General features: G+C 43.5%; 1 protein-coding gene across 1 annotated transcript in view; it reads left to right on the forward strand.

The window, feature by feature from the left end:
* Positions 1 to 1,095: 1,095 nt before the first annotated feature.
* The window catches only part of EPO (erythropoietin), a 172,586-nt gene continuing 147,234 nt past the window's right edge, over positions 1,096 to 26,447 (forward strand). The window contains exon 1 of the mRNA XM_069215550.1: positions 1,096 to 1,735. Coding sequence (XP_069071651.1) covers positions 1,723 to 1,735 — 13 coding nt within the window. The 5' untranslated portion in view covers positions 1,096 to 1,722. The remainder of the gene's footprint in view (positions 1,736 to 26,447) is intronic.

Genomic DNA, 26,447 nt, shown 5'->3' on the forward strand with positions numbered 1-26,447 from the left:
GTGAAGAAAAAGTGCTGATTGGGAACCCCTGGGGCTGATGCCACAGAAACACGCAGGTTACCTCCCTATAGACTTATGAGAACTTTATTTGGACCAATTTAGAATACTGGGTAGTATTACTTGCTAGGAGACCCCCAGAAGAACACAGGTACACAAACACAATACAACATGTTCAGTGACGTTCAGGGAAATAAAAAACACTTATACACATACACCACATACCTACTACAAATGAATGGCATGACACACCCTTCATCGGTAGGCTGTCACAAGATCGGCCCTTGTCCTCCAACCCTCCTCCTTTGAGAATGCCACAGCAATAGCCTACAGGTAAAAGACCAAAGTTAGTGGGAGAGGGAGCAGCGCATAAAGGAGAGAAAAGCCAAACGAACATCAACAAGGCAAATGCTCTCGTGATTAGATAGAGCAATTAAAATTAAAGGTTCAAACTCACACAAAAGGGTCTAGGGTGAAGCTGAGTGTCAAAAGAACGGATCCAACATAGAAGCACCCTTAAAATGGAACAACCCATGACCGCCAAAGGGTCACTGAAAATGCTGCATGTTGTGCTATATAAACCTTGAGAAGTTACTAACACTAATATTTGCCTCAAACGGATTTGTGCAATTCATATCCTTGTAATGAGTGGTCAGTGTAAACGACTGCCTTCAACACAAATCCCTCTGACACCAGTGCAATGAATGTGATCCACCCATGGCATTTCGGTGCCCATTGTTGGCTTTAGTTGTTGACAGCCGGCGCTGCGAGACATTACTAAAGGCAAGACGGCAACTCTCTGTAACGTGAGCTCCCAGCCCTGTGACCTTCTGAAGGCACTCAGCCGCATACCTCTATATAGTCACGATGCTACTTCGATGACTTGCAATGTCATGATAGTCTAAGCTTGGGATATTTCACCAAATATTAGAGAGGCTGTTGCTGGCACCGACTATTAGGTGCTAGAACGATGCTACTTTGGGACCATGCCTGCAAGACGGCTATAGGCAACACCTTGACTCAACAGGACCGAGGCTGCAACGCTACTCCCAAATGGGAAAGTTGACGCGTTTGATTGCTAACCTGCCACTAGTCGATGGCTGGCTGGCTGCCTGCCAAGGCCCAGGCGACGTGCTGCTGGCTGCATTGTCCTTCCCTTGAGGATGGTGCCGGGGCAGGCAGGAGGTAATCCTTCCTCCGCCGAAGGAAGCCCCTGTTTCCGGTCACTTCAATGGTCTCTGCGGGGACAGAAAAGCAGCCCGTCCTGCCAGGGATCGCGCTATTCGCGGCTGAGCGCCGAGTACAAACACTAATTTCTGGACCAGGCTGCTGCGTGGGACCGACGACCTCTCTGGTTCAAAATCCAGACTGGATGAAATATTAACTCCGCCGGATCCAGCCGAGGCACGTACTGCACACTCGCTTAAAGGGGGCTTCTGCAAGAAGGCAAAAACGGAAGCATACGAGAGGAAAGTGGGGGGTTCTCCGAGTTAGCCACATGGATGTTTCCCGCAGTTGTGACTTTTGAACTCCAGAGGGTGTTTCTTCGCGCGTGGTGGGCTACCCTTTAGTGATGAACGTCTAATGGGGAGGCTCATCCTGCAGCTCGTCTTGTGCTCCCCTCAGGGCTCAGGTCGAAATTGGGATAATTTTCTCTGCTGGGAACTAGACTGCACGCATGGAAAATGAAGGTCCCGTATTCTACCAGAGTATGAAGATTTGGATATGGGTATAACTGGTGAGTAGCCAAGGGGAAATCTGAACATGTTAACGCGTGCCCGACAGGCATGTTAGTTTTGCAGTTTTTATTACTCTGTGCTCAGCTGTTTCTTCTGCGCTTTTATATGTTCGCCAACAAATGCTTTGCAGTACGGGGTACTCCCTTTTTGGGCAGGTGTTGGCGCCGACAAGTCAAGGTTCGCAGAAGTGCTTCGCGCCTATCCTGGCATTCCATCGCTGCCCGATGAGGCGCACTGACGGCACGTGTAGCTCGCACAGTCTTATAACCGGCAGCGCTCCGCTGCCAACCAACCTGGCAAGCGCTGCGTTAATACGCTTTTACATGCGCAGCCAATAAAGTGTTAGTAATGCAAGATAGCTCAGTGGGATCATGCATCTGTTTCAGAGTTTATAGAGGAACCTTGAGGTTTCGTGTGCACATGGCAGGTTCCAATTCAACAATGATATGTGGGGAACGTTTTATGTGTTTCAGTTTAATACATTAAATTATACCAGTGCACCGAGTAACCGTTATCATGAAATAGTCCTTTTTAAACATATACGTAGAAGCATTCAAGAAGACCCCCGTTCCCCGGAAGCATGAGTGAACAAAATAGAGACAGTTTATCATGTGCACTTTTTATATGGCCAATACTGATATATGTGAAGGAACATTATTGCCTATTAAACAATATACGAGTGACATGTTTTTATAATACATATCCTAAACTAAATTACTTCATGGCGCGCTCAAATTGATCGATGAAGCAACCTGAGGCATTATGAAGTAAACTAATTTGACTAAGGTCGTACAATTTGGTCAAGTGGAGAAGGTGGGTTTGAGCCCCACAATCAATTCAGCCACTGGTAAGATATCTCCTTCAATCTCCCAGTTACCAACAAAATACTTCCTGTCATGAATTAAGTTAGCACACCATGTTCAATACATTCAAAGACAAGTGTCACGTTAAATCAATCTGACCCCTCCCCCCGAACACTCAAACGGGTTGAGGGGGGCTATAAACAAATACTTATGCATACATTTACTCTTGCAAATGATTGTAATCTACACTTTTGTGCTAATCACCATTTCCGATTGTAGAATTACACTTAAGTGTAGACATACATGTCTCCACTCCCTGAAACTAGGGGTGACAACATCTAAGAATAAGTTTACAAGTGTAAATTTACTACTAATAACTTTTCATAACATAACAAGAGAGCCCCAACATCAGGGCAGATAGCTCATTATGAAAACGTTTAGGGAAAATTATTACATTTTATTCGTGCATTTAAAAAATATTCATACTTTTTAAATGTAAAAAAATGATGAATTATTTTAAAATAATTGTTAATAATCAAAAATCTAGAATTAATAAAATAAAATGTTACAGCACATTACTCATGAAATTAAACCTTAATTACATTTTTTAAAAACAATATATTAGTTTACATATAATATTTCTTGAACAAAGTTGAAAAATATCCTACCGACGCTAGCATATTAATACATATTATTTGCTAAATGTAGTTACGTTTTCTTGTTTAGTTAATTTATATGAATTTTAAATGTATCATAATATTTTAAAAGTTTAAATAAATTATTTTTATCAATAAGTTAAATATTAAGTTAGAACATTATAAATTATTTATTTTTTAACATAATCTTTCAACACTAATAAAAACCATATATAATAATAATTCCTGACTCCACTCTTGCTCAGTCAAAGGTGGCCCTTGTTAGCGGCAGTACGCTGTTTGGTGGGAAAGCCCGTACAAGTCAAAGACATCGGTCCTCCAAATGATCCCAGTCCTGACCGGGAAGATGTCCGGGGCTGAAGGGACCCTGGGGCTCCAACCACGGCCCACATCTTGTGGTTTGTGCACGCCTCTGGTGGACACCGGGGCACCCACCTCTGGCCCAAAGGGTATGGGGACCCCGGGGCCCAAAAAGGTTCAGGAGGGGGCCACATGCCCCCTCCCCTTAATAATGCAATTCCGATGCAGACCCTGGGACCTAATAAGGTTTGGGGAGGTGGTGCACTGCTTGCCCCCTCTCCTTTTTAAGACATTTGGCCCTGGGGCTGGCTCTCCCGGGCCACTACTGACTCAGGGAGAGGGTGGGGCATGGCATATGATTGACTGTCTGCGGGTGATTAACACAGGGTCTGGACACTAGCCATGCCCTGCAGCCAACCCCCACCACACATGGCTAAAGACACTGTGCTTGCCTATTATTTAATGTCCCTGTATCAATTGTTTTCTATGGAAGTGTGTTGTTCTACCTGTGAGGTGCTGTGTGTGGTGCTACACTTACTTCAAAGCTGGACTGTAATACATTTGCCACTGTTTTATGGACTTTCAAGCTGTGGCAACTTCAGAAATGTAGCTTGTGAATAATAATAGACTTACTCTTTTGCAGATGAGTGCATCTATTTGCAAGTCCCTCCCTAAAACCCTCCTTTCTACTCCCTACATCCCCATTTGTGGTATGTATTCCTAATTTTCCAACCTCTCCCCCTGGCCCCTCTCAAAGTTTCTACAAAAATGTATACTTACATGCCCAGTGGAGATGACTAGTCTCAGGCATCTGATTGATAGCTATGTAGGCTAGTCCATTTGCTTTAGAGATCTGTGTGTTGTCTGAAGCTCGTACATTTTACTCCAAGAGAGACAGTGCAATGTATTAATGCAACCACTGCACAGCTTTGTGTGCAACCTGCGGATTACAGTGTCCACTTTTAGTAAGATATCTCAGTGGATTTTGCAACTACTGAGTTCCAAGTATAGACTGCAGCTTCTACTCTAATGAGCTAGCTAAAAGCCACAGTTTCCAATCCCAGTGTGACAGCTCAGACAGTTCGTTTATCTGCATGATCCAGGGCTGGTGCATCTGCAAGTTGACAGAATCTATTGCTTCCCACATCCATAACAACAGCTGCAGAAGCTTGTTTTTCTTTGCAAAGAATTGCTTTAGCCATTTGCATTTATCTTCTGGTAAGAAGTATTCGTAAAGTGCCACATCAGACCATGCTGGGCAATCAAAACCATCTGGAATAGCCATAGCACTGGCTGCTCTAATTGATGTGACCGCCATCAAGAACTCTCTTCACAAAAGTTTCGATCCCTCACCCATCTCTGTTCAGCAGAGCTATACAAGCAGTGCATGGATATCTAGATCTCTTCTGCGCCACCGGCATCACTTTGGAGTCTGCTTTAAGATACCATGTGGGACATAGAGGTGTGCTGTCTGCTGCCTAATTTTTCCTATGTGGTGTGTCAAACATTGCATTTATTGTTTTAGGTGTTTGAATCAGTTTTTGTACCCTTCCTGCCATACATGATCAATAATGGGTATAGCTTTGACATATTTTGTTGATGTTCTCTAATATCGTATAGGAAGCAATCTGTTTTCCTATTCCGCTGGTTCCCAATCTGTGCGTCACGGCACCCCAGTGCGCCGTCAGAACTAGACAGGTGTGCCTCACACCAAGCACATCGTTTGGGAATCACTGTGTGACATGAATTTGCCTGTAAATTAGATCTTTTGGAAGCACAGAACTCCAGTTTCACTCCCTCAGCTCTCTCCGGCCAGGCCAGTCTCTGACAAGGGAATAGTAAGCTAAAGCAGCTGAGGCAGATGAAAGAAAACATTTCAGTCAGTAATGTGGGTTAAAGTGTCAAAGCCAGGTTATTTATGATGCTGGGGTGTACTTGCCTCCAGTTATCACCAAAGAAAATTAATGAATTCACAATTACCTGTTCCATGCTACGTTTTAAAAACATACACAGGCTGTCTGAAGTGTTCAAAATTCATAAAGGGAGGCAAGACATTTGCAGTATTCAGTGCAGGTTAATGTTTGAGTTCATTCAGTTTGCAAAAGAGGAAATAAGTGAATATGTTGATGCTTATTTCACTAAAAACAAATGAAAATATTCATAAGTAACTCAGCAGATCAGAAACAGAGGACCTGGGAGGGTCACGTGTGGGACCCTATGGAGGGGCTGGCACAGCACAGATGCCATTATCACCTCTGAGCTGAGAGAGGCGCAAGCACCAAAAAGACATGCCGGAGGGGGTGTCAAAGTCGGGGTGGTACAGTCTGGGAGCTCGAGGACTCAAACACCAGGGGCAAGAGAGCAGACAGCATAGACAAGGTGTGTCCGCAGGTGACATAAGGCGTGAGTGTCCACACACGAGGTTTGAAGACTGAGACAGGAGTCATGAGGGTAGAGACATGAGGCCTGAGGGCAGAGACAGGAGACCTGAGGGCAGAGACAGGAGGCCTGAGGACACGGACAGGAGGCATGAGGACACAGGGGGCAAGGACCACAGACAGGAGGGAAGAATGTACAGCCAGGAAGCATGAGGGCAAAGACAGGATGCATGAACACAGGCAGGAGGCAAGACCACACAGTCAGGTGGTAAGACCACACAGTCAGTAGGCAGGAACAACCAGACAGGAGGCAGGAACACACAGACAACGGGCAGGAACAAAGAGACAGGAGGCAAGGACATACGGACAGTAGGCAGGAACACATATGCAGGAGGCAGGAACACGCAGGCATAAGGCAGGAACACAGGCAGGAACACACAGACAGGAGGCAGGAACACAGAGTCAGGAGGCAAGGACACAGGCAGTAGGCAGGAACACAGACATTAGGCAGGAACACAGACAGGAGGCAAGGACACACAGACAGTAAGCAGGAACATAAAGACAGTAGGCAGGAACACACAGACATGAGGCAAGGACACATAGGCAGTAGAGTCAGGAACACACAGACAGGAGGCAAAGACACACAGACAGTAGGCAAGAACACAGGCAGGAGGCATGGGACACAGACAGGAGGCATGAAGGCACAGACAGGAGGCAGGAACACACAGATAGAAGTTAAGGATACACAGGCAAGAACACACAGGCATGAGGTATGAGGACACAGTCAGGAGGCATGAAGGCACAGACAGGAGGCAGGAACACACAGACAGTAGACATGGACACACAGACAGTGGGAAGGAACACACCGGCAGGGGGCACGAGGACAGTCAGGAGGCATGAAGGCACATAAAAAAAGGCAGGAACGCACAGACAGAAGGCATGAGGACACAGTCAGGAGACAAGGACACAGGCAGTAGGCAGGAACACAAACGGGAGGCAAGGACACACAGCCAGTAGGCAGGAACACAAAATCAGAAGGCAGGAACACACAGACAGGAGACAAGGACACACATGCAGTAGAGGCAGGAACACAAAGACAGGAGGTAAAGACACACAGACAGTAGGCAAGACCATAGGCAGGAGGACACAGTCAGGAGGCATGAAGGCACACACAGGAGGCGGGAACACACAGAAAGGAGGCAAGGACACACAGACAGTAGGCAGGAACACACAAACAGGAGGCAAGGACACACGAACAGTAGGCAAGAACAACCAGACAGGAGGCAGGGGGAAACAGTCAGGAGGCATGAACACACAGAAAGGAGACATGGACACACAGACAGGATGCAGGAACACACAAACAAGAGGCAAGGACACACAGACAGTAGGCAGGAACACACAGACAGGAGACAAGGACACACAGACAATAGGCAAGAACACCCAGGCAGAAAGCATGAGGACACAAGTCAGGAGGCATGAAGGCACGGACAGAAACAGGAACACACAGACAGAAGGCATGGGAACACAGTTAGGAGGCAAGTACACACAGATTGGAGGCAAGTACACACAGGAGGCATAAGGCAGACGGCATGCATGAGATCGCAGTCTGGTGTTAGAAAGGAGCAGACAGGAGAGTGCACAAATCGTGCCCATAAAGAGGACAGAGTTAAAAGGGAGGAAGCCAGACAAGAGTTTAGTTTGTACCATCGAACTGGAGGCAATAATGTGCAAAAAAGAAAAAACTAGAGGGCAGACGCAGACCTTCTCTATCAATGCACCAAGGATCTGAAACAATATTCTTGTGTCTATCAGGGCCTCACAAACCCTGCTCAGGAATGAGCTAAAGACACACCTCTTTAAAAAGCACTACATCACAATGCAGTAAATATTAAGTTCTCTGGGAACCCTGTGTCCCTCCAATCAGTCATTGACACTGCATGAGGCTCCGCAGTGGATAGGATAAGATTTCACACGTGATTATAAAACCTTCATCAGCTTCATCCCAATTATTTTCAGGGAGAAAAATGGAAGCACTCCAGAGGCCGGACTTACATCTCCCCACCCACCACAAAAAAGTAACATAATGGGGAGCCGTAGCCAACAGCCAATAGGTCAAGGGAGCCATGGTCTGAAAAAGTTTGGGAACCACTGCCCTATTCCTTACAGAAGATGGAATCTTGTTGAAGCTCTTTTTATTAGTGAATAGAATCTGACAAGATCATCCAACGGTAAGTTCACCAAAAGAAGTGTAGTTGATTTTGTCACAGAAACTAGGTAGTTGTCACAATGTCTTCTGAGAGCCCTTGGAGCTTTGTGGAGTTCCCCTTCTCCTATGTCATTGGAATGTTGATCATCATCTGAAGTGTGGATCTGGACTGTATTGGTTTTGGCTCAGCTAGCAAGATAGGCTAAGGTAATAGGGTTCTTGATGGTATTGCCCATATGAGCTGCTGATACTTGGGTAGTACTAGACTGCGGCATCTTTAATGGTAATGGAAGAATGTACTGAGGAGCATTTAAGGGGCATTGTGGAGGATTGAAGGAGAGTCTAGCATGAACTCATGTAGAATAATTTCCCATCCTCCTTTGCACATCTCTGATGAGATTGACTGGCACTTAAATCATTGGTGGTTGATGGTACTCTTCTTGCTCTTACTCATAAGGTCACAACGGGGGTTATAATGTGCACAATATTCTGGTAATTCATTTTTCCTAAATTGTGGTTTGTTTGGATGATAATGCTGAGGTTGTAAGTCAGGTAATGCTGTGGTGAACTACCATTTTCCTTCTGAGTGTACTGACATTTGACTTTGAGTTGGCCAGGGCCATAAACAGGACCTAAAGGATCGGCCAGATCAGGTTGCTCCTCGCGTTTGTTACCAGCATTTAACAAAGGTGCTGTGGGAATATTGTAGTTGGAATCCCCTCTTCGTATTTTATGGCAAAGGCCCACCTTCCTGCTTCAGAATCTATTGTTGATGATGCAGCCATCGACAGGACTGTCATCAATGGTATTTGTTTTATTGATGATGAAGCACCAACAGTACAGTCATGGATGATGGAATCGGTGCCACTGGGGAAGGTATTTTTGAAAGGATTAACGTTGCCAAGGATGTAGTCATTGGCATGGGAACTGTTGACGAGTACTTTACCTTCTTAGGGTTGGTTATAAATTATCCAAAGAGAGTGTGCAACGTATGGAAAGCCATGATTAAATCTCACTCCCCAGAACTCAGGATTTACGAGGTGCAATACATTTCACCTATTGAAAGCTTTTGGGCAACTATATAGATTTTGGTGATTATCAAACTAAAACCTGCATGTCAAGGCAACTTCCATACTCATTGTCCTTTTAAAATCTACCTGCTGAAATGTGACAAATGGTGCAGACTTTATTGCACCCAATAAATATTGTGTAAACTCCACACTAACTTGAATCACAACTCCGGCGCAAGCATGAGTTTTGCATAGCTGTAAAAATCCAGCCAACACATAATCAGGAATTAACTTTGAAGAGAAGTTGGTGGTGACATGGCTGATGAGGGGGATGATAACCATTTTTCGTTTACATCTTGCTTCTGTGAAGGGGAGACATATCTCTGACTTTCAAGAGCTGCCTTGTTAATTTCTGCCTGTGGCTCCCTAGAGATTAAGCCTCGTTTATCTGCCAAATATCTCCTTTATCTCTTTTTTAGCAGCTTTCCAAGTTCTAAGGGGTGGTTATGTGCTTTATTCTCTTGTGCAAGGGTAGCACAGGAACCCCACCCCCGACTTTCTCCTCCCCTCCCAAGAAGGGGATTGCTACAGATTTACAGGCTATACACAAAGGTAACCTACATTGTGAGTGAGTTACACATGTAATTTTCTCTTAAAATAACCTCTATTTATTTTAATAGATGTAAATGAATTAAAGATTTACTTCAAGGTTAAATTGCTGTAGCATTTTCTTTTTTGAAAATAAATAAATAAAATTAATTGACATTACTGCTTAAATGAAAACAAATATTTTACTAATTTATTATAAAGTTGAGTAAATGTTTTGATTTGTTCCTGTACTTTACCATAAGAAGATCTCCACCCCGACAGTGGAGACTCCCTATGATAAAGTATAGGGGGAAGTAAAAAAAAAGTATGTTTCGTTAAAAACAATTATTACACATATTCATATGTTAAATAGTAATGTAAATTGTTTTATGTATCTATCTTCAATGTACAACAACATAAAAATGCTACAGCACTATTAACTTAATTTTGAATTACATTTTTAATTATTTTAATATATTTAAAACAAATGTATCTACTTCAATTAAAATGTATCTAAGTTTATCTACTTAGAGTAAAATTATTTTTTCACAAGTTTGAATTAAAACCTAAATTCCCACCTAAAGTATTTTAATTAAACATTATTAATTTTTGAAAAAGTGATGTATAGAATTAATTGAAAGTAATTTCATTATATTTTAATACAATTCAGTGATACCTTAATTTATAAATTAAAAAAATGTGTAAATGTTTTAGAATTGAATAATACATGTTTTATTATTAGGTATTTTTAACATTAGATTGTATTTACTTATATTTTCAACTTTTGTATTGGAGTGTGCTGCCATACTAGTAGCTGGCCGTCTGTGGTGCTGGACGTACTCCAACTCTGAGCTGGAATAATTTAATACTGTTTTGTGTATCTTTTTGGCTATTGGCAACTTTAGTAGTGCATAAATAGCAATAGGCTTACTCTTTTGTGGGTAGGTGTGTGCTGCTTTCTGAACCCCTCCTTGCTCCTCCCTACACTCTCCCATACAATAGAAAGTATGCCCCCTTTCCAGTCCCTCCCCCATTTATTATTAGCTAGTACACCTGCATGTGTCGGGATCTGCCCAAAGAAAATAGAGGTGGGGATTTACCCTTGTAGGTTTGTGAATAGCATATTGTAGTACTTTAACAGCACTATGGCAGTACTACTAAACATAATTCAAAATGCAGTTTGTGAATAGGACCATTGGGTTTTGGGAGCCACCTCAATATCCCTCACTCACAAGTACTGAGGGGTTTGTCATAAAACATTTGAAGGTGTTGCAGTTTTTCGGTTTATAGTCTGGATGAAGGCAGGAGATGCACCTTTTGTGAAGATCACCCATGTAAATCCTTAATTTGCCACACGCTTCAAAGACACTGATGGTCAAAAATATAAACCAAACATCTAAGGAAACGTCTTAAAGAGTATAATTGAAGTTTCCGAATTGAAAATAGGACTTACCTGTTCGAAGATTGAGTGAACCCCTGAGACCTCCTTTCCACAAGATACACAGTAGAAATCTGAGGTGATATATCTCCTGGAAGGGTGAGGTTCGGGGCACTCTAACCTCTTTGTCTGGACCTCAGACCTTTGAACTAGGTAATTGTGCTACTAAAGGATACTGGATTAAGGCGTTTCAGACATGTTACATTCCCTTACTGGTACAGTACATTTTCAGAGGGACTCCTATGTCAACCCTAGGTAATGAGCAAGCATGTGAATCTATGAAATATCCAATACTATATGACAAGCTTTTCATATTAGTGACAGTGATATGATTTATTTGCTGTATAAAATGTATAGTGACTTTGTTACCCAGCACTGGTTATCTTAAAATTTCTCCTTGTATTCATGCATCATTGGTCTTGAACTCAAGTCCTTAGGGTCATTCTGCTTCTCCAACTAAAAGTGATCAGTTTCCATCTTGTTATGACCTCTGACGTTTTATTGTAGTTATGATACGGCCCTTCTTCCTGGCCTTTACTTCTACTATGGCCCCAAAACTGGCTTCTAACCATGTTATATATTAATCATCTTTACCTTTTACTGCGTGTTGTCCTTTCCTTATGGACATATGGCCTGATTTTGAGTTTGGAGGATGAGTTATTCTATCACAAAGGTGATAGATATCTTGTCCACCTTATTTCAAGTACAATAAAATGTAATAGACTTGTAATAAGACGGGTGAGATATCGCATCTGCCAAACTCTAAATTAGGCCCCAAGAATGTTAACCTTCAACATCATTGTTGAATATGACTTTTAACTTGTTCAATACAAAGCTTCAGTTGTCTTTTCTGACCTTTTGATATAGTTATGGGCACGCTTGCCTTGACTGGAGCATGGTTTAGCCCTAGTATTCGAAATTCAAGAATGACTGGTTAAGCATGACTTTTTTAAACTGTATAATACAAGCCTTGGTGTTTCCTTCTATATGTAGGATCATGCCTACCTTGACTTGCAACATTAACTACACTTTGTATTTAACCATAAATCTTTTTTTATGTCTTAACTTCATTTACCTAGACACTGTTATTAATTTTTAACATGTTTCATATTCTTGGTTTTTCAATATATTTTTGATGGACGTGTCTGCCTTTCTTCAATAATAATAACTTCTGGTGCAATAAAGTATCTGGCAAACTATTATTGTCTATTTATAGGTGACATTTGGATCCAAGTGCAACACACAGATTTCTGTACCCTGGATAGTTGTACTTAGTGCTATAAAATACAAAATAAACAAATACATATATTTTTCACAAACTCCTCAACATCCAAACTCAGAAAGGTTCATTTGGAATATGTGAGATAAGTACAGTAACATTTAACAATTTGTGACTGATAAAAGATAGATCTGATTTAGAGAAATCATGTCTCTCTCCATTTAGCACAAATGCCCTAGAGCGTGTATTTTTATTTCAAATATATAACAATGGTTGTATTTGTCCACTGCACAAAACTCATTACAGCTTGCATAGACATGAAATTTATAACAGAACTACTTGCTCCCTGCAGATTTGGGATTTATTGTTGAACAGCTGCAATGCAGGACCAGGCTAGTTACTTCAGCATAATGTTTTTATAACAATTAGCAATGATTTTGTATGACAAAAAAGCCATTATGAAACAATTTGTTGTAGATGAAAGAGCACATTGGGCCTTTTGCACTACGTAAATAAAGATCTCCTTCTTCAAAATGGTGGACAAAGTCTATTTTTAACATCTTTTTATTGGTTTTATGAATGCCGGTAAACAACTCCAATGCCCTCCTCCTCAACTGAAAGTATGACGTTGCACAACAATGGTAAATAGTGTTTTTTTTTTTTACCACACACCATTGTGTCACAATCCTGCGAGGCCACCATGATCGCAGAATGAACTGTATGGGGTCTGCCATGCATGCAAGGCTGGGTCTTGTCTAGGTAGAGTCTAGTGCTGAGCTGGTAGTATCAAAGTCATTCCAGTAGGTTTGCTGGATCTAGGTATGTTTTGGGGGGCACTCTGGCTTTATACAATGATTGCTCTGCTAGTGCACACAAATCCATTCCCCACAGCCATTTGGAGAACCAGGGGGCTTCAGGAAAGCACCAGCCTATCACTATGTCTCTTTCTGCAACCACACATTCAATTTCAACTAGAAGTTGTGTCCTGTGCTACCACTTCCACTTGGGTATACCTCCATCAGTGTATTTTGATTTCAAAGGTGAAGCCTACCGCCTGCTCCAGTGCATCAAAAAAATCTGAATTCATTATCTCTGAATGACCCCGCAGCCAAAGCTACATGTAGGAAAGAACCCTTTTCCCTCCTACAGCATTGGAACGTCGGGTCAGAGTAGCAGCTGGTTCATCCATAGTGCCTCCGGAGTGAAGTATACCAATGAAAGTAGCTGAATTGGATAAGAGGCGTTCTGGTTGGGATTACCAGAGTCTTAGCCGCCATCTTTGCCTTGGTCCATTCATAATCCTGTAGCTCTCCCAAGCCCTGCTCCCACTTTTCCTTCAAAACCCCTGTAGGGCTCAGAGACATTTATTACTAATGTTTTATAAATCCTTCTTGTCCAGTATAGGTTCCGTGGTATTTTGCATTCCAGGGGCTTGAAGCCTGGAAAGGCCACTAGCCAACTCGTGTACACATCTAATGCATGTCTGAACTGTAAGTAAACGAAAAACAGTGACTTATGAAGCGCTAAGTCTTCATTCAGTTGCGCGTAGGGTTTCATATGATCTGAATCCCAAATACCCCCCATCTCAGAGATCCCTTTTGTATTCCAAGTCTGGAATTCTAAGACTCTTGTGACATTTGGGAGCCTTGAATCATGCCTCAGGGGTGTTTCTTTTGTCATTTTCCCTTTTCACATCCTGTCCATCTCAGGGCTAGGTGCCTGCCTTCCGCAGATATAGCTGTCACCCGGGGCAATGCATGCGGGCCCTTCAAACTGTACAGTACTGACAGCAGCCTGTCAGTACCCAGGGTGTCAATTTCTAGCCAGGACACTGGATCTGATCTAGTTCCAAAGATCCAGTTGTTGATACGAGTCAACTGTGTGGCCCAGTAGTAAAGTTTCACATCTATTGAGTCTAACTCACTGTCAAACGGCAACGGCATGCATTTTTTGTGGGCTACTCTAAGGGGGCCTTTTGCCCAGATATAGTTATCCAATAAAGTTTGGATAGGGAACATTCAGGTGGGGATCCTGTAGGGGTAGTTCTTTAGGGTGTATAATATTTTCTGTTGGACTATCATTTTCATCAATGCCTCCCTTCCCATCATGTTTAAGGGGAGTCTGCTCCATTTGGAGATGTGTTCCTTAATTTTTCGAGTTTGGGGGACAATGTTTAACCCCCAACTCTCTTGTTGATCTCTAGTTACAAGCATCCCAAGATAGTGAAAGCTGCCCCACATTATTGTAATGTTTGTCAAGTTCAGAAATTCCCATCTTGCCTCTTCGGTCAAAACGATCACCACTGATGTGTCCCAATTGACCTGGAGCCCAGAGTCTTCCCGGTACACCATTATGATTTACAACAGTTATGATAGGGAGAGGTCAGGTGTTTGTAGGGGTAAAAAAACATCATCTACATAAAGGGAAATGCGACCCTTGGCATCTTCCTGCCAGTTGACACCCACACTTGTGCGTCTCTCCTGATCCCTCCTGCCAACTGTTCTGTGGCAAATAATAGGGGGGCCAGGGGCACCCCTAGCAGATTCTTCGTGCTATCAGAAATTGATGTGACAGCGTGCCAGTGATGCGTACCTTGGCTCACAAGGTGCAATAGAGTACCCTTATGCATTCTCAAAAATATGGTCCGAAGCCCATCTTTTCCCGTACCTGATGGAGAAAGGGCTACTCAATATAATCAAATGCTTTTTTAAAGTCTGATAGTGCTAACGCCATTGGCTCTCTCAATTCGCCTTAATGGACCACGCCACTTGTAGGCGTTGAATACAGTGCGAGTACCCCTAAAGAGCATAAATCCATTCTAGTTTTTGTGGATTAGGGAGCTTTTCACCTTGACTAGCCTGCTGGCCAAGGCTTTGGCCACTATTTTGGTGTCTATATTAATTAAGGAGGTCGGCCTATAGGGGTTGCAGTAAGTTCGCAGTTTGTCAGCCTTGTTCTCTCTTGTAAGGATTCAATAAATATAGACAGCAGACATGGAACCAGGCAAACGGATCCGGCTTTAATGAGCTCCAAAAGGAATCAATTAAATCCTGATGCCTTGGCAATCTCTCTGCATGGCCTTTACCAGTCAGTAGGTGGTATAGCTCCATGCTGAGGCGGTCAGTTTTTGGAACATCAAATCTTGAGTAATCGGGTGCTCGCACTCCAGCTCCCCAGGAGGTCTAAATCTGTATAGTGTTTCGAAGTAGTATGCAAACATGTTGGCAGTCTTGTTGGATACATATATTACTTTTGATGGGGTATGAATTTTTGGTATCAGTCTGCTTTCCATGTCCCTATTGGCAAGCCAGTAAAACAGTTTACCGGTCCTGTCCCCATGCTCGTAGAGTATGTGATGTGAAGCAGCCCAGGACATCTTTGCAGCGTCCAGCAGTCTCTGTTTCAGAGCTGCCTGAGCCTCTGCCAGTCGAGGCGTAGTCTCTTTGCTGGGGGATCAAATGTTCAGTTGCTCAATGGGAGATTTTGCTGCTATCGATTTGTATTTTCCAGGTCTGTCTCTGTCCTTTTTCCAGCCAGCTAAGTGACCAATAATTTTGCCTCTTAGCACCGTTTGTTGGGTTTCCCAAATGACCATGTTGGCTACCTCTGGGATGGGGTTAGTCTCCAGGTAGTCATCTATCCTCTCTTTAAGAAATTCTCGAAATGTCACATCTTGCAACCACCAAGGGTTCAGTTTTCATTGTCCGTCATCTCTTAAAGAAGAGTACCTAACTTTTACCTCCAGCGGTGAGTGGTCAGAGAGGGAGCATGAAAGTAGCCTGGATCCTACCAACCCTCCGAGGTGCCCAGTAGGAACAAAGAAGTGATCTAGTATAGAATATGTTTTGTGGGCATGGGAATAGAACATCAATTTGAGGGCCTAAGGGTTCTGCATTTTCCAGCTTTGCGTAGGCCAAGGAACCTAACTCAATCCAGCAGAGACAAGGGATTTTGTCAGCACCCAGCCCCCGTTGAATACTGGGCGGGGGTCAATCACCAAGTTAAAGTCCCCACCCAATATCAACCTGTTGCCCAAGGATGTCAATAGTATCCAACCCAAATCTGTCATAGTGGCGTCAAACATAGTCTAATGTTTATGCCCTAGCTCCCCTCCCTGAGTATCCATAACAATGTGATAGCCCTCATAACATTCTACTGTTTCCTATCTCCATCCAGCCGCAAGTGTCCCCATAAACATATTTTAACCAAGTTTTTTAAAAACACTGTCTTACTTTTCAAGAACAGGAGCAGAGGGGTGATGACTGTGTGGATCTCCTGTGGACTAGAGCTCATATTTTGCTTTCTAACACTACTTGATGGGATTTGTGTTGAACCATTTCTTCTGGGGAAGGTGCAAATGGAGGGGAAGCTAAGTGTGAATTAGAATGAAGAACAGAAAAATCCACGAATGCACATAGTTTCCAAGTGAAATTCATCTGAAAGTGCAGCCCTTATTTATCGTTCTGCCTACTGTGACTCAGAAGTGAAACCCGCACAGCATCTCGGATAGGTAGGACCCATATTCCCTAACAGCAAACCTCCGAAATCTTAGAGTGGATGAGAGCCAAAATTCTTGCATTCATTATTCCCCAATCTTCATCTTATGGGTAGTTGTAGACTCCATATCACCTTTCTGTTCTGTGATTTACCCCGATTCTTCCATGTATCCACCACCCCATGTAATCTGAAGTTAAAAGTTTGAAGTCTACTATCAGGTGAATCCTGACATTGCAAGTGGGGTGGAGGAGCTTTTCTCTCTACTCAAGGGTTGCCACTGCAAGAAAAAGGGGCAGTGGTCTAGGTGCCCCCCCATCTTATTTGTGGTAATGAAGCCTTTGGGGATGCACAGGCATTGGGGACTTGAAAAGGCTGAACAGATTTAATCCTACAATAAATCCCAAAATGATGTCCCTACTGGCTATTAGTCCTCTTATCATCTCAGGGAATTTTATTTCGACTTTAGACTTACAATAAGTGCATCTTCACTTCTTAATTCAGTATGACTATGGACATATAATAACCCCTTCACGTGGTAGGGGTGAGTTCTGAGAGGAGACAGTAGCCAAGGGTAGAAAAGTGCTCACTTTTATTTTTACGCTCGAATGTGGGAGAGGAGACCACATCCCTGTGTAACTACTAAGTCTAGGACAGGCTAACTGAGTAGCAAAGATTAACGGCATGTAACCACACCATTACAGGTGAATGAAAACGGGTATGGCTTAAAATATATTTGCAATCACTTCTTGTAATGGTACCCTGCTGTTGAATTTGCAGCACGAAGTGGAAGATATGGTCACCTCTTAAGGAGTCATCTTTAACCTGTTTGAAGTCATACTAACTTTTCTGGCATGGTTGAAGACATTTAACATCCACATAGATTCAGTGCTCACAATACATATACAAAGCTGTTGTGCAGGGTTTGTCACAGGGAGTTTGGTTAGTCAGCTGACATTTGAATGACTACTGAAGAAAAGGTAGGCTATCTTGGACGCTCACCACTAATGGAGCACTTTACTTATGTTAAACATCTTCTTTTTTTTTACAAAGGAATGTAATTATCTTCCAGACCCAGCAGATGGCATCTTTAAAAAAGCAGGTGTGGTGTGATGGAGATTTAAAGATCTCTTTTATTGTTTGAAAACAGAATGAAAATCAATTATACATCATCACTCGCCTATATCCAGTGGCTGTAAGGATTATAGTAAAGGCCTAATCCAGACTCGGTTTCAAAATTTATTAGAGTCCCTAACCTCTCTCCTTCCCTATATCGATTCTTGAAAAAAAGAAGCAAAGAACTACTATCCCTCATTATGGGGTTCATTATGACCCTGACGGACGGCGTTTATATGGAGGAAAGTACTGCCAACAGGCTGGCAGTACTTTTCTCCATATTAAGACAGCCAAACCGCCAACGTACCACACCGACCGCCACGGCCGTAATGACCACGGGGCTGGAGACTTTAGTCTCCGGCCGTCACTTGCCAGCCTGCGGGATTATGACCCTGCCTACCGCCATGGTTTTCGTGGCAACCTTACCGCCACGAAAACCATGGTGGTAGGCACTATCAGTGACAAGGAATCCCTTCCTGTCACTGATAGGGGTCTTCCCCGCCCCCTTCCCCTCCCCAGATCCCCCACTACATACACACCCCTTCATTCACACACGAACACATGCATACACACACTTATTCCCACATTCATCCATGCATGCATACATCCATTCACACACACACATTCACACAACACAACATACAAGCACTCACACATCCATATATGCACACACATACAACACGCATCACACACCCGTATACACGCACGCACGCACAGACATACACACCCCCCCCCACACACACACAACACCCCCAATTCCACCCCTGTCGGAGCACCCGACTTACCTGTTGTCAGGAGGTCCTCTGGCAGGAGACTGGATGGGGGGCTGATGCCACCAGCAGTGTCCGCCAGCAGAACACCGCCAGGCCCTATCATGTGTCATGATACGGTCTGCAGTGGTCTACTGGCGCAGCGCTACCTTTCTGCCATCTGCCAGCATGGCCACAGCCGGATTTCCGCCATCCTTCTGGCGGAAATCCAGCTGCGGTCATAATAGGGCGGACGGCTGGTAGCCACGGTGACAGACGTTTGGCGGTCGTTGCAGCGGCGGTGGGCGGTTTTTACCACCGGGTCATAATGTGCCCCTATATCTGAATGTCAGGTGGGGTGTTGTTGCATATTTAAACTCTGATCTGCGTGTAGCAGGATCAGAGTATCTGTGTGGTTTCTGGGTTAATGACATGCAAAACTCTCAGTTATCTCGGGGAAGAGAATGCCTGAAGTTCAGCTGATTACAGATTCATCCTAAGTACTTTCCATGTTTGCATACCCACAATGATCTGAGAACAATCACTGCTTTTCAAATTCTGAGTTGCGTCATTCCAACATAAAACAAGCTGCGTCACCTGATTTTACTATTGCATACACGAGAGTCCTAAATCCACCCCTTTGACTCCAGTATTGTATAGCCTCCCACTATTGGATACACTTGTCTAATGATTTCTGGATCCTTTTCATTAAAGGTATGGGGATATGCAGTGGAATTCGGTTGAACAGTTATAACAGCTTGAGGAGCAATGTCATTTTCACCACAGCCAATATTCCAAGACAGGACATCCCTCCCCTAGGTCAGGATTGAGCATCCTTCAGGATTTTCTAAAGTAAAAGGGTATATTTGGCCTGATTTAAATTGCGATATTCATCATTATTGACTTCAGTAGGCTGACTTTACAACCAGTCCCTTTCTTGCAGTTGCAAAGTTCATACTGAGTGCTTCAGGTCCACTACCATCACCAAGATGTCACCTGCTTGTATAGTTATCCTACATTTATCCCTTCCTATATGTATAGCCACTATAGGTCTGATTACGACTTTGGTGGATGGGATACTTCGTCACAAACATAATATATTGCCTGCCGTTTTACGAGTTTCAAAGGATATACTGGAACTTGTAGTACAGCAGACAGGATATCTGTCATGTTTGTGATGGAGTATCCCATCCTCCAAAGTCATAATCAGGCCCTATGTCTGGGTTTGTTAAATACACTCTGCCACAGACTACATTAAAAAGCAGATGGGAGGATGGAGCGAGGGCAACCTTCTTTTGGGTCAGTATCAGGAATGGAGTAAGGAGCAGCCACTGGCATTGATGAACGTTCTGTGCCTTGTGACCGCGCTGCAAGGCTTCAGGCAGTCTGCAGTCGGTTAGGTCTCCACTGTTTCCTGCCACCATCGTCCACTGCCCATGGCCACGGGTAGTATGAGGTGACCAGGGCAGGATTGGGAAGCCAAAGCAGCCCTGGCAATTGTTTTTGACCAGCCCCCGGAGCGGGGAATGAGGGCACTAGGGGATGTGAAATCGCAAGCTTGCTGTTGCTTTTGTTACTGATGGCCAATTTTGCAGCACCTCTGCAAAACCGGCCCCGGTCACAAAACCAGCCCCCAGCACTGCAAAACCGGCCCCCACCCTTCCAGCCCACTGGCAAAACACCAAATGCCAGCTACGGCTAGTCTGGCCCTGGTGTTCTCTCCTTCCGTTTTTTACTAGTCTCCATATTTCTATTCTGATGAGGAGAGCCTCATTGCTGACTGTGTCACCTCCAACCAAAGTATGTTTAGCACTTCTGAATAGGACCGAAGGACATGATTATGTCATCTTGCAAGGTGCCATGAAACTGCTGTCCAAAGATATTGTTCTCTTCAAAGGGCACAGCCATGATGTTACTTTCGACTCCATGCCCAAAAAAGTAATTTGATTGCCAGCCACAGTGTCACTGTACAGCAAGGTAACCAATAGAGGAGTCTATTGAAGAGCCAACAATTGCTAAGCAGGTAAGCCCCCTCCCCCTTTTCGCATGAACTTTATCTTCCCCAAAGAGCCTGTCATAAACTGGAGATGTTGTGCCAAAACTGCTTGTCATATGTTGATAAAAATGAGGAGTTAATCTTGACAGAAGAGCAGCCAAAACATTCAGACACTTGCCTGTAGAGTCCTATTTGCATCTTTCCTCAACTGGCATGGCAGTGCATAGAGTTTTCTGAATCTCTCAGAGCTGGAGCTGAAATGACTGAGTGGGTTTTTATCTGATTTAAAAGACAGACAAACGATGTAACTGTCACTTATATTTCTAACAAGGAGATACTCACTGAGGCTGAGATTGGATGATGCAAAATTAGGTAGTTTTTCACATTTTTCTTTAAAATAAACAAGGGGATGACTACATTTTTGCAATGCTCTTTGTAGCAGAGTATGAAACAAACACTTTCATTTGTGGGTGAAACCCAAGGTGTTAATTCTAGGCTGGCATACTCTGAGGTGACAAGCGCCTCTCATTCCACATCATTAAAGGTAGAGGGGCCTAGCTATTCCTCAGTCAGATCTTGGACATCATTTAAATGTCATACATTGCTATCCTGACCTTTCTCATCATCACAATAAACCTCTTTATTGTTATTATATGTGCCTTCCCGTTGTTGATGAGGAAGTAGGACATGTTGTGGGGATGGTAGTGCTGGCGGTTGCTTAGGAGGTTGCACAGGAGGAATTGAAGATGGCAGAGCAGGATGTGACTGCTGCTAAATTGTTAAAGGCATCATTGGCTGGGGAATTGGAGACCCTGCTTTTGCCACGCGAGCAGTCTGTGTTGAAGAAGAAGGTTTTGGAACCTGTTTGTAAATGTCCTGCAATATAGACTGAAAGGAAGTTGCTAGTCCCAATGAAGCATGCATCAAAGGAGTCTGTGGGTTTTCATACTGCCTGTCATGCTTGTCTTGTGATGGGATATGAAAGACAGTTCTTGATAATACTCCGCTGTGTTTGTGAGTGTGCAAGTCTGTTAGAAATTGTGGTCTCTAGTTAGAGGTATGCACCCTGACCAAGAAGGGATCACAATTCTAGGCAGGGTAAGTCACAACACAAACTAAATTATTCTGTGCTCACCTTTGGGCAGCTTGGCACAGAGCAGGCAGGCCTAACTTATAAGGCAATGTGTAAAGTATTTGTGCAATAAGTCATACAGTAACACAGTGAAACACCACAAAAACAACTCCATACCAAGTTAGAAAAATAAAGGTTATTTATCTGAGTGAATAAAGACCACAACAGCACAAATCCAATAAGTGTACATCAAGATATTCACTCGCATAAATATTCCCACAGTGCTTTAGAAATCGGTTGCACTCCTTTTAAGAGTGATATTGAAATTTCTGAATACAGGGTCAGAGGCTGTGTATAGGTGTCAGGGAGAGGGTTGATGATGGAGCACACTGACCCGGGTAGTTCAGTACTTGTGAGTGAAGGGTGGCCATACCCGACTCTCAGCTCTGGGAACAACAGTGAGTGAAAGCACTCCTCCTGAAATGCTTGTTTCAGTCCACAAGGCAGATTTCCAACAGCAGAGTGGTTCCCCAGGTGAGGGTGGCACCATGATTGCGAGATGGCACTCGGTGGGTCAGTAGGCACCACAGTGGTAGAGTGATGCAGGGCTGCGAAGAGGCACTGCACTTGCTAGCGGGAATCCGTGACAGCAGACACAACTTTTGGATGACCAGCACAAGGGCTGCAAAGAGCCACTGCACTTGCCAGCAGTGACCCAGGACAGTAGGTACAACTGCAAAAGAGTAGCCCGGATGCTGCAGAGTAGTACCACACTTGCAAGCTATAATCCGTGACACAGGTACAACTTCAAAAAAGTGGCAAGGGGGACTACAGAGACGCACTGCGGCCGCTAGCGATAATCTCTGACAACAGGTACAACTTCAGAAAAGCGGCTCAGGAACTGCAGATAAGCACCACACTCGCTAGTGATAGTCCATGACGAAGTTCTACCTGGTCAGTGTGGCGCTGGGGCTGTGAGGAAGTGCCATTCACAAGGTCTTTGATGCCCCTGAGACCTCGGAGGAAAGCAGGGAGATCACTCTGGGGGGAAGGCAGAGTCCTTCTACCATGGTCAGAGAGCAGCTGGCACCACCACAACAAGCTGAAGAGCAGTCCTTTCAGGCAAGCAGTCCAGTTGAGTCATTTGGACAGCACAGCAGTTTTTCTGACAGAGTTTTAGTTCAAGGTCCAGTAGTGTCTAACTGGAGGGGGTCATACCCATTTGTGCATTTGAAGTGGGGGAGACTTCAAAGAGAGGTTTTGAAGTGCATCAGTTCCCCTTCAGCCCAGGCCTGCCTGCAGGTTATCTGAGGGGGTCACCATTATCTTTTGTGGAGCCAGGTCACTTCCCTTTGAAATGTAAGTGTGAGCCCTTTACCCTTCTTGCCCAGGAAGATTCATCAGCATGAAGATGAATGCAAAAGCAGTTGATTGTTCTGTGTTTATGGCTGTCTGGATGGAATCCACAAGGGGAGCTGTCCCCCAACACAGACCGGACGTGGATTAGAGACAGGCTTTAAGGCACATAAGACCAAATGTACAAAGCCCTTTTGCATTTCTTAATGGTCCGAATCGGTATTTCGGGCCGTTAGGACATGCAAAAAGGTATTTTCTGATGTACAAAGACCTTTAGGAAATTGCAAATAGGGATTACCTATTTGAGATTACTATTCTGATGTACAAAACATTTCCTAAATGCGATTAGGGCATTTAGGGAATGCAATTCCATCGACTTGAAGTTGATAGTAACCATGTGCAATTTAAAAAAAGCACCCCAAAATGCTTTTGTTTTAATTGCAATAGAGTACACAGATGCCCCTTGGGCACATGTGTGCTCTACATGTGCACCGCTATTTTTGGAGTGCACCAATGGGAGCCTTTTGCCCATTGCTATCCTTGGTTTTGCATTTCCCAAATACAGACTACGAAGTTACTATTTAGGAAATGCAAAACTGCATTTTGGTACATCTGGCTTTCCAAAAGTGTAATTTATAAAACAGCAATGTTGAATCCAACCTTACCAATAAAGAGGATTTATCATCACCGTTACAGAGATATGAAACATGATGTAGCCATTCCTTACAGATAAGGAATGACTGGTTTATGTATTCTAAGGAATCACAAATTCTGGCCTATGAGGGAAGCAGGCTTCCCAATAGTGAAAAACAACTTTGTGAGTTTTTCACTATCAGGACATGTAAAACATAACATTACATGTTTTGTCTTTCACATACACTGTGCCCTACCATGTGGGTCACATTGGTCCTATCTTAGGGGTGACTCGTGTAACAAAAGGGGGTGGGGGATGAGGCTTGACAAAGGGTTTTAAATGCCAAGTCGATGTGACAGAGAAACTGTACATTCAGGCCTTACAATGGCAGCCCTAAGACATGGGCAAGGGGCTACTTATGTGGTTGCGCAACTGTGCAAGGTCAAGGTTGGCTGTGAAAGATAAGGCAGGATCTGGATGAACCTTTGTCATCAATGATAGAACTGAAGGGATGGCAGCCAGCAGGAAAGGAAATGACTGTCTAACAACCAATGGCGAGGAAGGATAAGTTACTTACCTGTAAATCCTAGTTCTCTTCCAGGGGTATCCTCATCAAAGTCATAAACATTGAATATTCCCGCCCTTGTGCGGGGACCCCGGAGCACATATAAAATACACACATATTATACATGTGTAACAAACAGACATGCAGGCTATCATGTTAAAAACAGGCTAAAATGCTTTATTTCTATGAAGTTATTTTTTTTTTTTATATTATAAAGACTACAATAGAGCATAAATATCTACCCAAGCTCCTAAAACTAGGCTTAGGGAAGTAAGCAGCAGCAAACTCTAGAGAAAAAATAGAAAAAACTGCATTGAAAAACAATGAAGCATTCTTAGCCAATAGGCTGCATTCAGGTTAACACAGGAGAACCATAAAAACTTTGGCACCGTGCCTTTAAGACCCTGAGCACCTCCAGTATCCCACCATGCCTCAGGGGTGAAGGAAAGGTGACAGTTGGTTCACTGTTAGGTCAGTTCTTTTTACGGTGACAATTTGCATAACTGATTCAAAATACAGTCTGTCCTGCACTTCTAGGAGACGTGCGTCTGGGGAGGAGGGTGGGTTGTTTATGACTTTGATGAGGATACCCCTGGAAGAGAACTAGGATTTACAGGTAAGTAACTTATCCTTCTCTTCCAGGGGATCCTCATCAATAGTCATAAACATTGAATAGATTAGCAAGCCCATCCCTAAATCCAGCGGACTGTCCGATAGAAGTGCAGGAATAGATAGGTCTTACGCAAATAGATTTCTTAGAGAGGCCTGCCCCACTTGGGCATCCGCTCTTGCATCTGAGTCTAAACAGTAATGTCTAGTAAACGTATGGACAGACTTCCATGTAGCTGCCTTACAAATCTCAGATATCGGAACATTGTTAAGGAGGGCAGCAGTAGCCGTTTTTCCCCTTGTGGAATGCGCTCTAGGCCGCGCTAGTAATTGTTTATGGCTAAATCTCAAAGAGGCAAGGCAATGGCCATGGACAGTCTGGAGCAAGGTCCTGGACCTTCAAGACCGGAAAAGGAGGGAAATATGGAAACATCTGGTGACCTCTAATTTGTGAAGGACTACTCTTTAAGACGGTTGCTGGTATTCTTCCTTTCATCAACTGGCACTTGGTCTTAAATTATAATTTTTTTTAATTCACTTGGGAATCAGTTAATTTTAAGCTTAGATTTTTCCCTCTTGACTCTAGTTTTTTAGAGATTAAACTCTACATACACTGTTTGCATTGAGCTGCATGGTCATTTTCAACATTACATACAGAAATTCTTAGTTTGAACAACAGAAACTTAACTCACATCCTCTGGTAATGATTAGTTTACAAACAGGGCCTACTGTTGAGGTATGCAACCAGTATATTGCATGGGTTGTATGGTATGAGAGAAAAATTGCATCCACTACCACGACGTAACTGCTACATCACAAGGCAAGTCTAGGTAAGCAGATGAAGAATAGCAATTATATACTTACCTTGTTTATGTAGTTATAGGTGATGAAGTGGATGTAATATTTTTGCAGGTGGATATTATCAACCTCAAAATTATTGATTTGTTACCATCTTGCTGCAGAAACGAAGCTAAGTGGCTAATCGATAAATGGATACTATTTTCTGCTGTTCTTCATTCATACAGTACTTCATGCCCCTGGTGAAGTACCAAAGTACATCAGCATAGGGGAGTAGTTGGTTACATGTTGTGTGGCCTATTTGGGAAGCATTTTGGCCCCACACATGAGTGAATATAATGGTGCTGTTGTCTTGCCTCTGGTCGCTACACGCTACAACGTCGGAAAAGGAGACAGAAAAAAAAAAACACTTTACCTAAATGTATTAGTGTGCCTTTAGAGGGGTCTCTATTGAACCCACTCAGAAGCGATAGAGAAGTATCTTGTCACATTACAAGGTGACAAGCAGTCACAAGTATAAATAAGCTCTGCGTAACCTTACTGGAGCAACAGGTGAGTAAACTCCAGGCATGCACTATAAACAGCCACCCATGGCAGATGATCCCAATATCGGAGTCTCTCTAGAAGCAATGAGCTGTTAAATTTTTTGTAGTTTCAAACAAATGAGGGACAAGAATAGATTTTCCTGATTCTCTGGCAAAAGTACAGATTCACTACCAACTTA

The sequence above is a fragment of the Pleurodeles waltl genome, chromosome 12, assembly GCF_031143425.1.
Source record: "Pleurodeles waltl isolate 20211129_DDA chromosome 12, aPleWal1.hap1.20221129, whole genome shotgun sequence".
In the NCBI taxonomy this organism is placed as follows: Eukaryota; Metazoa; Chordata; class Amphibia; order Caudata; family Salamandridae; genus Pleurodeles; species Pleurodeles waltl.